Genomic DNA, 17,776 nt, shown 5'->3' with positions numbered 1-17,776 from the left:
AAGGCTAAAATATCCTCCTGGTCAGGCAAGACTACCATGGGGGGAAAGCAAGGTGGGCAGGTTCAGCTGCTTGGAATGCTGGGATACAACGCTAGCTGGTATGCAGCACCTTTTCTCAGCACCCTATGGGGCCAAGCACCCAGGGACTTATAAGGATTATCCTGAGAATATGGCCTCCCCTGAAACGCAGTGCTCAGCAGTCAGGGTGACTGATGGGCAGGGCATAACAGGAGTAAGAGCTGGGTGGCTGCACCTTTGTGGCTCCCCAGCCCTTGTGAGCAGAGAGCACAGAGGCCACCACACAAGTCCCGGAGAGTAAAGAGGCAGCCAGAACACTTGGGTCTGTCCAACCCCAGACTCTCCTACCAGGACAGACCTCCAAGGGACAGGTCATCATCTTAGTTGTAGAACAAGGAGCTGACAGTAATGCCTCAGTGCCCACTCAAAACAAGTGCCCAGCAAAGAACACTGACAGCCCATCACTCCCCCTGCCGTCCCCTCTCCTCAGCACTTGCACCTTATGACAACTGTGTCATTTTAAACACTTGTTTTATCAGCTGTCCTCTGCCAGAGGTCACCTCCGAGAAGACAGGGCTGTCTGTCTTATTCTTTATGCCGTTGCTGGTACCGACAATGTGCCTGGCGTGTAGTGTCTGTTGAAAGAATGTGTAATAAATAGAACATTCCTCAGGCTAGGATGCATTCCATGGGCTTAGGAATCAAATCACCAACTAAGATGAAGCATAAAGAGACAAGAAGTCTGGAAACAGGGCCTAGCCTCCTGTCTGTGATAGGTGCAAACATCTAGTTCACCTGCTGGATCTGAACTCCGCTTCGAGGGCAGTGGGGGCTCCCGAGGGCTACTCTCAACTCCCTACATAATCACCCGAAGATGTAAAAGAGAGAAAGCAAAGGCACAGCCATCAATCAATGTCATGTAAACGGAGGCAGCAGGGGATGGGGGCATCACCTGGGTCCCTACAGTTGTGTACACTCTCAGCACTCACTCAGAAGGCACCTGCCAAGGTCCCTGTGCCTAAGTCTTGTGGCAGAGATGGGGGCTGAGAAAAAGGGGTTTCAGAGCTTGGTCTGGGAAGTATAACCAAGCGGCAGGGACTGAGGGGCTACAAATGGAAGGAGGTGGGCTGTGTGGCTATCACCCATGGTCAAAGCCACTGTAGTCTTGAGACCCCTGCAGCATCAAGATACCCGCAGAGAGGTCCTATGCCACTCAATAGCAGGTACACTGAGGCCCTTGCTGCAAGAAAAAGCCAGCCAAGAGCTGTACCCCAGAGATGGGAGATTGGGAGGACCCTGAGGGGTCTCCACAGGTCAGGGAACCAGGTCACTGACCTACCAAATGTGCAATCTACCTACCCAGAGGGCACCGCCCAAGATGCCTGCTTCTGTGTCTCATCATGCATGGACACCTCAGTAGGGCTGGGCCACAGTGCCCTCCATCTACAGCAGAGGTAACAGAGACCACTTGGGGGGAGGGTGAGCAATGCCAGGCTCCACCTTCAATACCAGAGCTAGGGAAAGAGGAAACACCCACCCTCCTTCAGTGATGCCTCCTCCCTAGGCATGCTCGCTCCCCACTGTGGGCCCAGGGGCATCCATGCCAACATGCAGGAGCACCGTCCAGGGTGCTGGCGCCACACGGGATGAGCAGATGGGAGCCAGTGAGCCACTTGGCTGAGTCTGCCGCGGGATGACAGCTTTGAGGAAGAACGGGGAGAATGGCTCTAATCTGCTGCTGAAATTTGTTGCCTTGTTTGATTCACAGCTGAGGAAACTGTGGAGATGCTGACAAGAATCTCAAAAGGAAGAGTCTGGAACCTTCCTTTGATACCACAGTGCAATTACTGACTAAACAAAAACATCTCCCTTGTCAAGTGAGCAAGTTGATGCTTTCCGTTAATGACCATGGCCACGCAGGAGCTGACAGAGGGTGAGGTGGATGAACAGCAGTGCTGGGGACACACTGGCCATGGGCCAGGCCTATGGATGGTAGTCTACACAGTGGCTCTTCCAGAGCATGGTGTGGGCTTGCTGAAGGCCGGGTGGCTCTTCCCCACTGCCTGTCCACTCCGGAGGCTTCTGTTCTTCAGGTCTGGATAAGCTTATGTGACCAGTCACTGGCCTCTGTCCAGAGAACTTCCGGCAAGAACATGGCATCAACTTCATTTCTATGTTGAATAAGCTCTGTCCTGACTAATAGATGGCATTACTCAGGCCCTCCTGTCCCTCTGGGTTCAGTCACCCTCTGAGAGTAAGCATGGGGAATTTGATCCCTTTTGTTGTATGTGGAGTGTGTGTGTGTGATGCATACACCTCGGTGTGCAAGTGTGCACACATCCATGCAAATGCATGTCGAGGCCAGAGCAGGATGTAGTGGTGGGAGGGGTGGGGTGTCTTCCTCTATTGTTCTCTGCTGTGTTGTCTTGAGACAGGGTCTCTTCACTCTCTTTTTGGCCAGGCAGTGAACTCTTGGGATCTGCCTGCCTCAGTATCCCAATGCTAGGATTACAGGCATATGCCATGCCTGGCCTTTTACATGGGTACTGGGAATTTGAATGCAGGTCCTTACCCAATTTTCCATCTCTTCAGTCCTAGTGAATCTGATCCTTTTGTTGTTGTTGTTGCTGTTGTTTTGTTTTTGAGACAGGGTCTCACTGTGTGTTCCTGATTAGTCTCAGTTTTAGAGATCTGCCTGCCTCTGGCTCCTGAGTGCTGGGATTAAAGGCATGTACTACCATGGGTATTAAGGATGACTCAGTTTTAAGAACACTCACTGCTGTTGCAGAGGACCCAAGGTTCAGTTCCCAACACCCATATAACATGGCTTGCAATTGTTCATAAGACTGTTCCAGGGATCTGATGCTCTTTGGCCTTTGGCCTCTGGGGTACCTCTACACACATGGTGCACATAAACTCATGCAGGCACACATATATACACATAATATAAAAAGTAAATAAATCTTAAAGGGGGTATGGGTTGGAGAGATGGCTTGGCAGTTAAGAGCACTTGTTGCTCTTCCAGAGGACCCAAGTTTGGTTCCCAGTACCAACATCAAGAAACTCACAACCCCCGTAACTCCAGTTTCAGCAGATACCCTCTTTTGCCTTCTGTGGGCACATGCTAAAAATACAAACACACACATACACTTAAATAAAAAATTTAAAAATTAATTTATTAAAAAAAAACTCAAACCTTTCCTCTAGCTAGTGAGACGGCTCAGCTGGTAAAGGTGAAAAGACACTTAACCACCAACCTGACAACCTCAGTTCGATCCCTGGGATCTACATTGTATAAGCAGAGAACCGACACTTACAAGTTTTCTCTGACCTCCGCATACATGCTGTGGCACACACATGCCCACACACAAAATAAATAAAAATGTGATAAATTTTCTTAAAAAAAAAAGGAAAAGAAAAAGAAGAAACTTCCTTAAAGACCAGAGACCAGCATTTCTTGCAGCTAGGTCCTGTGGTCCTAAGGACACTCTGACCCTGACCCTGACCCTGCAATAGGACCAGCTTCTCTATGTTCCCACCAGGGGGACAGCTCACCACCAGCCTCCTCACTCTTCTGATCCCAGCTGCCCTAGGGCAGGTCCAGGCAGCAAGCTGAGAGTGAAGGCCGCCTGGCACCCAGTGCCTGACTTGCATACCAAGAGACCCTTCTGGAAAGAGGCAGCAATGCGAGGAGAATTAAAAAGCACAGTTAAATAACCGCTGAGCCTCATGCATATTTATAAGTCACTCAGCTCAAAACTAAATCAATACCTCTCTCGGCTGAGATCCATGGCAAGGCAGCTTCTGGTAGCCTGCTGGTCTAGGGAGGGGGGCACAGGAGCAGAACCAGGCCAAGGAGGAGGCACAGGCTACAAGACCAGTCCATTAGGCCCCTAGGTGGCCACATGCTGGGTCATACTTCCAACCTGCCCTTGGTGGAGGGATGGGGGGTATCATAGGGTCAGCATAAGTCAGGGCTGTTTTCATTACACCCTTGGGTGCCTGGCTCCAGGTGGCAAAGACAAATCAGAAAACAGGACAGGGTATATTGACACAGCACAGACCTGAGGCTGGACTGCAGGATCTGAGGATGCATAAAATGACCCCTGGGGACAGGGGCAAGCCTAGTTTAGCCAAAGCAGGACTGGTGGCTTCTCATGTAGTGGACAGCCTGGGGAGTTGCACACTCCTGGATCTCAGTCTGCCTCCATATACCATCTTTGGTTCCTGAGCTACAAGATCTGTCAGCAACAAGTGGGGGTTCCGAAGAGGAGGGGGTCTTATGTGGCTAGGACAGGACATCCTTTAGTCAGGAGTAAGGAGGGTCTCCTTCATGGTTTGCCTAGGCTCAAGTTGGAATGCCCTGGGCTGCGCTTCAGGCCTCCAGCACCCAAGAGGAGTGGGTGGCCTCTGTCAGACCCTCAGACAGGAGACAGGAAGAACAGAGGCTTTACCTGAGCCTCCTGAAGTGAGGGCAAGGCCTGGCTTGGGAGTTGGCACTGCATAATCCCAAACATACCTTCCTGTGCTAAAGTGAGCCCACCAGGCTGTTTGCTCTTCAGGCCTCAGATTGTGCCACTGTGTAGTGGGCATCACCGCACAGCCTCCAAGTCCTTGGGAAGGTCAAGTAGGTGGACAGATGAGGGCACTGTCTTCAGGACAGCTTTGCAGAGTGGCTAGCAGCTGCCTGAGTAGCTCATGGAGGCAAAAGTCAAGGCACTAACCCAATGCTTCTCTGTCCATTCTTATCCCCAAGCTAAAGAACCGACCCTAAGGCCCATGTCTGTCTGTCCATCTGTCTCTGTCCTTAAAGCTAAAGTGCTAACCTTGACAAAGGCTTACCTACCTGTCCATCCTCATCACCAATGCTAAAGCACTAACCTTGACTAAGGCCCATCCACCTGTTCATCTGTCTGTCCTCATTCCCCAAAGCTAAAGCACTGACTCTGAGGCCTGTTTGCCCGTCCATCTGTCTGTCCTCATCCCCAATGCTAAAGCACTGACCCTGACTAAGGCCTGTCTGCCTGTCCATCTGTCCATCCTCATCCCTGATGCTAAAGTGCTGACCCTGACTAAGGCCTATCTGCCTGTCCATCTGTCCTTGTCCCCTACCCCATGCTAGATATCCCCAGGTAGCTGTCTCTCAGAGGCCCTCGTTCACTGACTGCCCTCTGTCCGAGGATCTCAGACTTCCTCTAGATGTCTCTATGAACTGAAGGATGCCCACAAAACTGAGCCACAGTGAAGAACCAGGTGTAAGCCCTAGCCCTCAAAAGAGATGGCAGCCACCTGTCCCTTGCCCTTCACAGTGCAGACAAGAGAGGAGGTATTCACTGTGGAGAGGCAGAGCAAGCAGAGACTCTGCCTCCTCTGAGCACTCACTGCCACAGACCTGGTGCACCTGTGTCCCAATGTATTCTTATCACCCACAGGTCACTGGCTCCCCCTTTCATCCTTACTCTCAGCAAAATGCTGGGTCTGATCCAACTTGCCTCAGATAGGCTCAGAACACCAAAGAACCCAAAAGCTAACAAAGCTGAACTGAGTCCCTGGGACCACAGCAACAACTAAGGCAGTGCTGGGGACAGAGACTGCTGTGTGCTGGCCTATTAGGTGGACCAGATAGTTACTGTGGAAAAGGACAGTCCTGGGGAGGACTAGGGCCTGTGGAGGCTATGCACAAGCTCAGGGACAGCTGGTGTGGCAAACACCAGACCTGTCATAAGGGGTCTCCATACCCCAGAGGAAAGCTTAGGCAAGCTTTCTCGCCTCTCCGAATCTGGCTTCCTAGCCTATTGTATAAGGGAGACCAAGTGGTGGTAGTAGCGGGAGGGGCAGGTGAAGGGAAGGATGAGGCTCAGTGGCTGGCACATGGGCCATGTTTGGGGCTGGGCAGTCAACATAGGATAGGGTTCAGTTCCACCAGCTATGAGCTGGGCGAGTCCTCTGAGTCCCAATCTGTCTTATGCATGCAGAGTGGAGGATGACAACTGTCTCAAAAGACAAAGTGCCACCCTGGGCTTCCATAACGTCATAGCCAGGGCTTGGGCACATACAGGAGGCTATATTCTTAGAGGAGGAGTGGGTGTCCAGCTTTGTGGTGTCAGATTACACCCTAGGCCTGTTGCCATTCCCAACATCCCTCAGTAAAGGAGCCAGGCCTTCCCTAGCTGGGTTGGCCAGTAGAAAGTCTGGAAACCAAGCACCCTCAGTTCTCATTGGCTTCACTCTGCAGAGTACTGCTGCTGCTAGAACGTCCCTTCCTGGTTCTTGGTAAGGCTGGCAGGAGGCTGCAGGCACACAGGCTAGCAGTCAGGATTAGCTGATAGGAGATGGCTGAGGGCCAGTGAGGACTGAGCAGGGGTGGTAAGGGTAGGGCCTGAGAGCTGATGTCCCCAGCACCTCACAATGCATGCTAGGGGGCTTTAATTTCTGTCCTAATCTCTGCCACACAGGAGCTTTCCTGCTCTATTTATTTTTGACAATGTCATAACATGTATACGATGTATCTTGATTATCTAGCCCAGGCTGCCTCCAAAGGGTAGCATTGAATTCCAGGTCCTCTGGCCTCTACCTCCCAAGTACTGGGATTATAAGAGTACATAATATACCTGATTTATGTGATGCTGGACATCAAACCCAGGGCTTCATGCATTTTAGGCAAGTACTCTACCAACTGAGCTACATCCCCAGCCTCTTAGGATATTTTTTAATTCTAAAATTTACATCTTGTGAAATTTACCTTTGTAACCATGCCTCAACATGTCCGATGCAGTTCAACACATTTAGTGTGTGAAGTCATGGTTACCATCCACCCTTAGTGTTTCAGCTTCCCCAACTGAAACTATTATTAAATACTAGCCCCCCGCCCCGCCCAGCATGGCTCCCAACAGTCCACTTTGTATCTCTAGGAACCTGCTATCTAGGGAATCCCACCAGCATGAACATTTGGGGCACTGGCTTATTTTTCTTAGCAAATATCTTCAAGGTCTGTCCATGCTGTGGCAGCACCTTTCATTCCTTTTTAAGGCTGAATAGCATTCCACGGTGTGCATAAACAATGTCTTATTTATCCACACGTCTAACCACAGGCCCGGCATTGCCACATGTCATGGTTTCTCTAAACACAATGTGTAGGTGTGTACATGTCTGTCTGATCCTTTGGGTTTATGCTGAGGTGTGGGCTTCCTGGGTCATGGTTAAACCAAGGGCTTTTGGTTGGTTTTTCTACAATAAAGTCTTTTATATAGCCTAGGTGGGCCTCCACCTTGAGAGTTTTGTCTATGACTGAAGAGTCAGTTTCCGTCTCTGCCAATCCTAAACTCTGTGCGTGGGCATCCCTTCATTTAACAGGGAGTAAATACTCTGAGGCTGTTACCATGGAAGGCCAGTTACTTAAGCCAGCCGGTTCTGGGCACAGTCATGTCAACTGTGCCACATCCTGTGCTGCACTGCTCCTTTTACAAGAGCCCTGCATCCAGCCAGGCCCTGACAAGGCCTTGGCAGCTGCTGCATTTTCTTTCCCAAGGAAGACAGCTTAGTTGGGCAATCTTCAAGTTGGCCCCACTATGCACACCCATCACTGCACCTTGCTGTGTGGCAACACAGAGTCTGCACGAGAGATTCAACTCACCTAAAAATTGTGACTACAAGTGATGTTCACTTGCCTGACTGCCTGGCTTCTAGAGAACATGGGGCTGAGGTGTGGCTCAATCGGAAAGGATGTGCCTAGAATCAACCAATCAAGGGCTGAGGTGTGGCTCAGTGGACGGGCACTTGCCTAGAATCCCCCAGTGAGGGGCTGGGATGTGGCTCAGTGGTGGAGCACCTGCCTAGAGCCCCCGAGTGAACTTGGAATGTAGCTAAGTATTAAGAGTTCCTGCCTAGCATGCACAAGGCCTAGGGTTCCATTTCTAGCACAGCAAAAAGGAAAAAAAAAAAAAAAGCACTGGGCTCCGAACCTCATCTAAATCCTTCACAAGGACGTCATGTAGATAAAGGTTCCTTGTCAGGTAAGAGTGAAATTGTCAAGCCTTAGATGGCATCACCAAGTGACAGCAGAGACACAGGCCATGAAGGGAAGATCCCCATGCCACTCACTTTCTGGGTCTTGTGTGCAGCTGGTAAGCAGAGCAGGATGCAGGTGGAGATGCTGACGGGCAAAGCTGGAAAGACTCAAAGCTGCTGCAGGATGGGTCCCCCAGGTGCAAGTGAGCCTGTCAGTTGGCCCCTGTCTCCTGGCCAGTCAGCTAGTTGTAATCCAGGGGGGCCGACCCAGCAGTTGGGGTCTGAGGGTCCCATAGCTACTGTCTGTGGTGTATGAGGATGCAAGACGCATAGGAAGGCAGGAGGATGCCTTTCTGGTATGCAAGGTACTCCAGCAAGGAGAGTCAGCTGGAATCTGAGGGCCTACAAGCCCAAGGGACTGAGCTCTGCAGGAGGTGGCACATGGGGGAGGAGGGCTTAGTATGCAGGGCACATCAGTCAGCTCATAATCAAAAGAAATCAGCGCCTGTGGAAATTCACCATGCCAGTGCCCATCAGCAAGCCGGATGTTTTGAGTCTCGAGCATTAATAAACATGAGCAGCTTGCATTCACCTCTGTGGGTCTGCGCTCTTTACCCTTTCCTGGGGCACTTACTTTACATACCCATTCAGCAAGGCAGGTCTTGGAGGGAAAGCCAGGAGAGAGACACTGAACTCATCTTTGCAACGTTGGCCCAAAGGCCTGGCACAGGGTAGAGCCAGAATGGACAAACTCCTGTCCTTACTCAGTATGGTATGATGGTATAGTAGAATGTGTGGTGCAGGCCTGACATATGAGCTGTGTGGGAAGCTGAAGCAGGAGAATCACAAGTTCAAGGTGAGACCCTGTGTCAAAATAAAAAGGATAAAAGAGAACTGGGGGCATGGCTCAGTGGTAGAGCACATGCCTAGAATCTCCCAGGGAGGAGCTGGAGGTATGACTCGGTGGTAGAGCACCTGCCTAGAATCCTCCAGTGAGGAACTAGGGGCGTGACTCCGTGGTCGAACTCTTGCCTAGAATCCTACAGCTGAGGTATGGCTCAGCAGCACAGTGCTTGCCTAGCATACCCAAGGACCACGGGCTCAATCCTAACACCTCAAAGATTTAAATAGGGGTAAGTGGTAAGGAAGTAAAGGTCCATATGAACAAGTATACAGGATCATACAGAATCAGTGTTCACTGGGAACAGTGTTCAGCAGGCAGAGGACTAGCAAAGAGAGACCTGTTGGTCGTGAAAGCAAGGGAGAAGACACAGCGCCTAGAAGTAAATTCCCAGAAAGGCACAAGACATAAGACCTGTTCCTATGAGACTCAAAGGAGTCTCCCCACCTAAAAGACAGCACGCAGGACCTGTGCCTGTGAGACTCAAAGGAGTCTCCCCACCTAAAAGACAGCACACAGGACCTGTTCTTGTGAGACTCAAAGGAGTCCCCAGCATGCTGGAGCAAGGAGAGTGAACACGCACAAGACACTAAATCTTCAAGCTCATGTTTTCCCATGATTCTAGTCAAGACTTCCAGTCTGCAGGGCAGGCATGGCCACTGCCACAGGGATCTGCACTGGAGGTCCTGGCCAAGGGGGACACTGAACTCATCTTTGCCCAACGTTGCCCCCCTTTCTGGAGGGTGTCAAATACTGAGGTAGCAGAGGCTTCATGGACATCCACCAGGCAGGTGCTGGCCAAGGCTGGTCTGAGCAGCCTTAGGGGTACTACTGGCCAAGGCTGCTCTGAGAAGGCTGGGAGTTGCTGGTCATGGCTAATGGTTTTAAGCCAGGAGTAAGAGGGGCATCAGTTAGTCCCCACAGTCTGGGCTTTGCTGTATGAAGTGTAAGGGGGCGGGTGTTCTGTGGGACTCACAAGACATCCTGGTTAGTGCTCAGGGAAGAAGTGGCTGACAGAGACTGGTGGCTGGGGACTGTAAGATGCTCCAGGGGGAGCATGAGTCTCAGCTCTTAAGTCTGGATGCTGGTGTGCCACTCCTTGCCCTGTGGCACATAACTACCTTCTATGACCTTCACATGATGGGCGTGGGGGGGTGTTGACCTCCTCAGGGTCATTTTGAAACCTAAGTAGGAATGCCCAGCAGTCAGGCTGGAACTGGAACTGGGGGTCAGGAGAGATGGGTGCTGTTATGGCCTAGAGCACTGGGATCCAGAGATCCCCGATGACCCAGAGCAGTCTCACAGTCTTGCCTCCCCACATGGGTGCCTCATGGAGAGTGACACCCTGACATTGTAAGGCTGGGTGCCCTAACCGCCTGCTGCTGCCTATGACGCAGACAGGAGCAGGGATGTCGGCAAGTGCTGGGAGCTTTCCGCTCCCAGGAAACCCAGCAATTTTCTGCCCACTCCATTTCCAAAAAAGATACACTGATTTTAAATGTCACTGGGCAGCCGTCTGGGCTCTTTCCTGAGTGGTGCTTTAAGGCAGGCTACAAGGAGGCCCCAGCCACCAACACCAGCCCAGCCTCCTCTGGCTGTGGGAGTGAGCCAAGTCAGGCTTAGAGGGGTCCCACAGAGGATGGTTAGCTCAGAGGCCTGGTTCTGAGGTCCAAGGCCCAGCAGCCCCCCACTCAGGAGCTCAGTGGGGGGCTGGGGCGTCAGATTCCAGAGATGAATTCACTTAATTACATGCATGCTCAAGTGCTTAGAGGAAGTGTACAGATGTCTGCAATTTAGCTTCAAATGCATCAAAAGAATAAAATGGACTGATGGGTGGCAGAGGGATGGGTAGGGGTGTCATACAGCAGGGACTGTGCCGTTCCCCACAGGATGTAGGTGTTGGGTAAGCGGGCATTCACTGTAAAAGTCTTTAAACTTCATCTTGAAAACACTCACAGTAAAACCCTGGGGGAATGTGATAGAATGGTCTTCCAAGGCAGCCCCACCATTACTGCCCACGAGGAGGGACCCAAGAGGGTACAGACAAGCCCCAGGGCTAAGTCAGCATTGTGTGTTCCACATGGAAAGAACCGGGCAGGGATAATGACCTGCCCTGAGGGGGTGACCCTCATCCAGTCCAGGCAGGCGATCCTGTGGACAGGCTCCTCTGTGGCCCAGAGTGGCCAGAGCCCCTGACAGGCCTGTCCTCATTGACTCCACAGTACCCAGACCAGCCCCATCAGAAGCACATTGGTGGGGGCCCTGCCTCTTCTTGCTGAGAGGAGGCCATGAGGAGCAGGTAGTACCTGAACAAAGCTGTACTGCCCCTGCACCCAGAGGATGTAGGACAGAGTCTCTGCAGGACAGAGACTGCAAATCTCCTGCCTATTCCTATAGCTGGGGACTTGAGTTCTTTGGGGTTTACCCAACTCTACTCATTTTTTCTTTTTTGTAAAGAACAAACACGCTAAAACAAACCTTATCTGCCTCTAAAAAGGTAGCTCTGAGCTCCTCCTTCATGGGCCAGCCTCAGTTCCCCCAACTCTGAGTAGGGCCTTCTGTGGCTTTTCCCCTCTCTTTCCCTTCTTCCCCCTTTGGGTAACCCAGGCTTGGCCGGGAATTTTCAGTCCTCCTGCCTCAGCCTCCCCAGTGCTGGGATCACATGTGAGCCACAAGCATGCTGTCTACCCAGCTGGCTGGTGAGCAGTCTCACTAGGCAGGCAGACCCTGGTACCCTTTCCCATCTCCTGACTATATTAGCAATACATACAGGTCATCCTGGGCAGTGTACAGAGAGCCAATGACCCTTGGGAGGAATGGTGTTACCTTGGCCAGGCCCCAAGTAGGCCACTGCAATGACCTGTCCCCGAGACTGCCCACACACCCAGCTCTAAGTGGTAACCAGAGTTTCGCTTCTTCACCAACCAGCTGTGAACTAATTACAAAAAATTCTAACTAGTTGAGCGCCCTCTCCGAGCATATGTTCCCAATTAAAGATGAACCGCAGCTGATTTTAATCAATCTTCGTTGAAGCGCCAACTCGAAGCCACTCTTCTCTGGAAGGAAGGAATGAGCGAGGAGAAGAGACGGAGAGCAGGAGGCCGCCTGCATACTGAGCACATGAGCGAGGCTCCTGGCAGAGTAGAGGCTGGCCAAGTGCTGCTGGCTTCTGGACCCGCGTATCTCTACAGCCCCTTGTCCTGAGCTCACAGGGCTGTGCCTACAAGGTGTGCATAGAGGAGGCAGGGTAGAGAAGGGGCTGCATCAAGTGCTATAGCCAAGCCACAGAGATAAGCCCCAGGAGAGATGGCTCTTTCCCAGTGCCCGACAGGCCCAGGTTCAGGGTAGACATATCACCTGGACATGGTCTTTGCCCTTGATGAAGGAAGTGAGGAAGCCGACAGAGCGTATATATATATGCCGAGCGTCTGCTATGTGTCCAGGGTGGTGGGAAGGCTGTGGCATGGGATCCCCTCAAGAACCCTCAGATGGGTGCCATCACTTCAGCCTTATTAAGGAGACACTGGCGCTCAGATGGGAAATCAACTTACTGCTCCTGCACACAGAGATGATAGCAGGGGAGGGGCTAGTACTGACACAGGGGGTTCATGGAAACTGTTCTTACCATAGGTGACCAATGTAGGGCCAGTTCAGCCCTGGGTGTACAACCCCCCTGACCAGACCTGACTGAAGCTGGGCACACAGAGCAGATGCAGTCTGGAGTAGCCATAACCACCTACAGTTGGCCTGGAGCCCCTGAGCTGAGTCTGGTGACCTGGGAGGGAGACTTAATCATCCAGCAGATAGCCAGCTGCCAGGCAGCCCACCCATGAGGATCTGACCAGGGTGTGGGGGGAAACAAAGGGATATAGGACCTGGCCAGGCTCCCAAGACCAAACTTGTTGAGTTCTTATTCCTCCCTCTAGGAAAATGGGCAGCAGCACCTCACCTGGAAAAAGCTCCAGTGTGTGTGGCACAAGGTGGGGTGTGGAGCTGGGCCTGTGGATTCTGGCCATCACCTGGCCATCCTGAAATGTGTTTACCTGTGGAGGCCAGCTGAGCTCCAGTACTGGCAAGGGGAGAGGGTGGCTTGGGACTTGACAGGAGTCAGGGGGGGCCTTCTGCCACAGTCCTCTAGCAACCCAGACCCAAAAGCAGGTGAAGGAAGCCCACCAAGGAGTCAGGTGCCATGTCTCCCTCAGTCTGGCTATGGAAAACCCTGTTTTTGGACTATACTCACAGCCTGCAGGGCAGACACGGAAGTGGCTGCAGGGCCGTCTAGAAGTTTCCACCACTATGAGGACCAAAGCAACAGGTGCCTACTTGCTCCCTCCCTCAATCCTCAGTGTCAAATGGACACAGCACTCCTGGGTCCCCGGTTATCAGTGGACACTGCTCTTCAGGACTGTCAGGCTCCATCCTCCACCCTGCTCTCAGTCATGCTGTGGGCAGAGTTCATCTACGAACTCAGTGCCTGCATGCATACAGGGTCCCCACTCTACACAGCAGCACAAAGCAAGTGTGGACATGAACTGACAGTACCCTGGCCTCCAGGGAGGGGCCCACCTCCAGCTCTGAGCAGTGCAGAACACCTGTGCTGGGCTTAGAAAATCTCATTAGTCCCCCTTTCATGTCACCCACTCATGGCACAGAGCACTGGCATTCCTCCAGCCCCTGCTGGGGAGAAACATTTGGGCAAGAGCAGTTGGAGTTCCATAGGACAGTGGAGCCCAGCATCCTTCACAGAGACAGGGCACCCATGATCTCATCCCACCGACTCCTCTCCCAGGCTGCTGTAGGATGTCCGGTGGAAAGGCCTGAAAGCCCAGATAAAGACAGAGGGTACTGAGTATAGGGAAGGCCACCCTGTATCCCAATCTGCAGGAAGGCCCAGGAGCCACACCGCAGGTTCTACCCATCTAGCTAAACTGAAGGCCGTTCGTCATTCCGCCCTGATGCAATGCTACAGCCAGGCGGCCATGATCCACCTGCCAGTAGCCCTCAGCCAGGACAGAGACCCAATTAGAACAGCACAAGATGACAGGTCTTGGGACTGGGCACACAGTGCAGCTGTGGCACAGAACACCTCACTTCATCAAAGTTGTCACCTCTCCCATCACCAGGATTGGTAATGGGGACATGATTTGATTGCCTCTAATAGGTGCCAAGCCAAAAATCAATGGCCTGTCTAGAAACGGGGTGATCTCCAACCCATGGGCTTCCTGCCATGGGCAGTGTGATCCAGAGGAAGAAAACTAAAGAGAAAGAAACCAGCTGGATGAAGACAGGAGTGAAGGTCACATTGCAGGGAGGCAGGGTGATGAAGATGGCACCAAAGGTCAGCGTTGGAAACCAAGGGCCTGAAGAGGCTGGTAGGTGACACAGGCCCATGGTCTACAGACCCCAGTAGTAACTCCCCACAAGGGAAGGGTGGTGTTGGGGAGGAAGTCCTGGGAACACCGAAGTAGGGCACATCTCTCCCATGACCTACCTGGAGGGTACACCTCTCTATCTGAATCTTCAGAGCCTGCTTTTCCTGTTCCAGGTGGTTCCGCTCACTCTCCAGTTCCTCCACCTTCAACCTGCAAGAAGATTGGGACATGACCAGGTGCCCCTTGTGACATGACAGCTTGACAGCTGATAGAACTTAATCGCTATGGCAGTGATTCCAAGGGAGCAAGGCATGGGGGGGCAGGGGATGGGCAGCACCTGTTCAGGTAGAAGAGCTAAAGCTAAGGGTGTCATGTGACAATACAGCCTGGCTAGAAGCAGGTAAGAAACCGTCAAGAGCAGACCACACAAGAAACCTGTGTCCTAGACCCACTGGTCCACTGTGGAAAGTGACCACACACAGGAGAAGAAACCAACCTCAGGAGTCCTTAGGACAACAAAACGGCACACGAACCACATCACCTACGAACAATGGAGCAGGGGTTCCAAAGACCAGCAGAGTGTCCAGAGACCATGAGAGAACTAAAGACAGAGGGGCAAAATGACCAGAAACTACCGCCTGGGATGGGACTCCGTACATCAAAACAACACACTGTTTCAGGAAGGGGATTAAGGAAATCAGAGAGCATTTTGAACTGGACAACATATTCAAGAAATCCAGCTTTAGAAAAGATTCTGTAGTGTCAAATGCTAATGAGACTCTGCAAGGGAGGGTGACTGTAGGTACAGAGCACACCTGATGTAAGGAATGGACAGTAAGGAATGGACAACGACCAGGAAGACCCACAGTGAGGCAGAAGGATGCAACACTGTGAACCAGCTAGACCATCAGAACTCATCAATGACTCAATGGGAGAACACAGCCTTCTGTAACAGACGCAAAACTCACAATCCACTCAGCTCTTTTCAAGGAAAAGATGAGACACTGTTAACCCCAGTCACTGTGCCCCATGAGACCCGCCCCCACCTCATTTTCTGAGACAGGATCTCACTATGCAGCCCTGGCTGACCTGGAACAGCACACATGTGTGGTCACAAAACAAGTATTAGTAAGTTGAAGCTATTAATTTAATGGTATTGCTGTCATAAATGAAGTTTGAAATCAAAGGCAGAGGGAAGGCTAGAAGGCGATGGTTACACAATACGCTCCTGCTAGGGAGCTGGCTCAGTGGGTAAAGTGCTTGCTGGGCAAGCATGATGAACTGAGTTTGAATCCCCAGAACCCCCACAAAAAGCTGTGGAGGACTAGACAGGAGGATCCCTAGATCCCCGGGGCTCAGTAAGCTATTCTGGCTGATCTGGTGAGCCCCAGATCAGAGAGCTAGAGCCTCTGCTTCAAATGAAAGGTAGAAAGAGCTTTGAGGAATGACACCTGAGGCTGATGAGCTCTGACCTCCATACACATGGGCACCTGCACACACAGGCAGAGAAAAAAACACCTATAAAACAAAACAAAAACAAAAATAATAAAAACCACACTTTGGGTCAGAGAAGAATTCACAAGGGAGATTACGAAATGCTGGAGACAAATACCAAGAAGAAACCCATAGCTTCAAAGCCTAGAACAGGAAGAGCTCACATCAAAGGTCTCAGCGTGCGCTTGAAGAAACCAGACAAGGGGAGCAGGTCGCACTCAAAGCTCCAGCAGGCTGAAGACAATGAGGATTAGGGAGTGTGAAACAGCAGAGCAAACCAACACCCCAGAAGCTGATGATCTGAAAAGAGTCATGCTGACAAGCCGCCACACGGAAACTAAAACCAGAGTCCTGTCATGAAACTGGGAGACGCAATAGAGGACATTCCTGCTAACTTCTCAGGAATAAAGAGGATCCAATAGGATGCTGGGAACAACTGTCCATGCAAATTAGACATCCAACGTGAAGCAGGTAGTCATGACCACCCAGCATTGAAAGAGGACCAGGAAGCACCAGCAGACATGTGAAGGGTTAGCACACACCCTTCCCAAACTCTTTAGAGAAAGGGAGAAGGAAGCCCTTCCTCACCCACTGACACCAGCACAGTAGGCAGACACTGAGTGAAGGCAAAGACACTTCCAGAAAACTAAACCAAGGAAAGCCTGATGGTACAGGTCTGTCAACCTAGCTACGAGGAGGCTGAAGCAGGAGCATCAAGAGTTCAAGGTCTTCATGGCCACAGAGAGAGTTCAAGGCCACGGACTCAAAATTTAAAAAGATGGCTAAGAATGCAGCTCCATGGTCATAGGTCAGCACTCCAGGTGCTTGCCTAGCCTGTGTGAGGTACTGGGTTCAATCTGTAAAACTGCAAAAACCACATCAAGGGCCTGGAGAGATGGCTTAGTGGTTACGAGCACTGGCTGTTCTTGCAAAAGACCCACATTCATTTTCCAGCACCCACATGGCAGCTAACCACTGTCTGTAACTCCAGTTCCTGGGGATCTAATACCCTCGCCTGACCTCCATGGGCACTGCACGACACAGGAGCACTTACATACAAGCAGGCAAAACACTCATACACATAAAAACAAATTTTAAAAAATTGAAAACCACATTAAATTCAAATAAAATGAAATACTATTAAAATAAACATTTTTTAAATAAAAATTTAAAAAATAGGGGCTGGAGAGATGACTCGGTGGTTAAGAACACTGGTTGTTCTTGCAGAAGACCTGGGTTCAAATCCCAGCACCCGGATGGCAGCTAACAGCTGTTTGCAACTCCAGTTCCAGGGGATCCGACAGCCTCTTCTGACCTCTGTGAGCATTGCACGACACAGGTGCACTTACCTACATGCAGGCAATACACACATACACATAAAATAAAAATAATAAATAAAATTTTTAAATAGAGAAAAACAATTTTTTTTAAAAAGAAAGAAAACGGAGACCAGCAAATCTGATAGACATGACCACGAAAATCTCTAACCCTAGATGATCTGTTTAACAAAACTGCCCCTATTCACAGATGCCCCAGCAGCACACCGAAGAGTCTGCAGAGAAGAAAGCACTGTTGATAAACTTAGCCAAGTGGCACCATACAGACAACACGTGAGAAAGCTCAGTTGTGTTCCTATGCACAGGCAAGAAGCAACCACGAGGAATGAATTCTCCATCTGTAACAGTCCAGAGAACAAAATAGGAATAAATTTATGCAAGAAGGTGTAAGATTACCCCCTAAGACCTGAAGAACATTGCTAAAACAGTGAAAGAAAAGAAAACCCACATGAACAAAAACACTTGAGGATGAAGAGATGGTCCAGTGATTTACAAGCATATGCTGCTCTTACCAAGGACCCAAGTTTCATTCCCAGCATCTACATCAGGTAGCTTACAGTTGCCTGTAACTCTAGCTCCAGGGGATCCAACAACCTCTTCTGGCCTCCTCAGGTGCATATACACACATAATTACAAAATAATAAACA

At 51.0% G+C, this 17,776-nt stretch overlaps 1 protein-coding gene across 4 annotated transcripts in view; it reads right to left on the bottom strand.

Moving 5' to 3' along the window:
* Positions 1–17,776, bottom strand: part of Mad1l1 (mitotic arrest deficient 1 like 1) — a 368,748-nt gene that overhangs the window by 99,039 nt on the left and 251,933 nt on the right. For all 4 annotated transcript variants that reach the window (XM_029555183.1, XM_008851411.3, XM_029555181.1 and 1 more), the window contains one exon: positions 14,418–14,508. In XM_029555183.1, the coding sequence (XP_029411043.1) occupies positions 14,418–14,508 (91 nt within the window). The remainder of the gene's footprint in view (positions 1–14,417; positions 14,509–17,776) is intronic.

This window comes from Nannospalax galili, unplaced genomic scaffold (genome assembly GCF_000622305.1).
Source record: "Nannospalax galili isolate Female #2095 unplaced genomic scaffold, S.galili_v1.0 scaffold664, whole genome shotgun sequence".
Taxonomy (NCBI): domain Eukaryota; kingdom Metazoa; phylum Chordata; class Mammalia; order Rodentia; family Spalacidae; genus Nannospalax; species Nannospalax galili.
The sequence above is the reverse complement of the archived record's forward strand: the minus strand, read 5'-3'. Positions and strand labels throughout refer to the sequence as shown.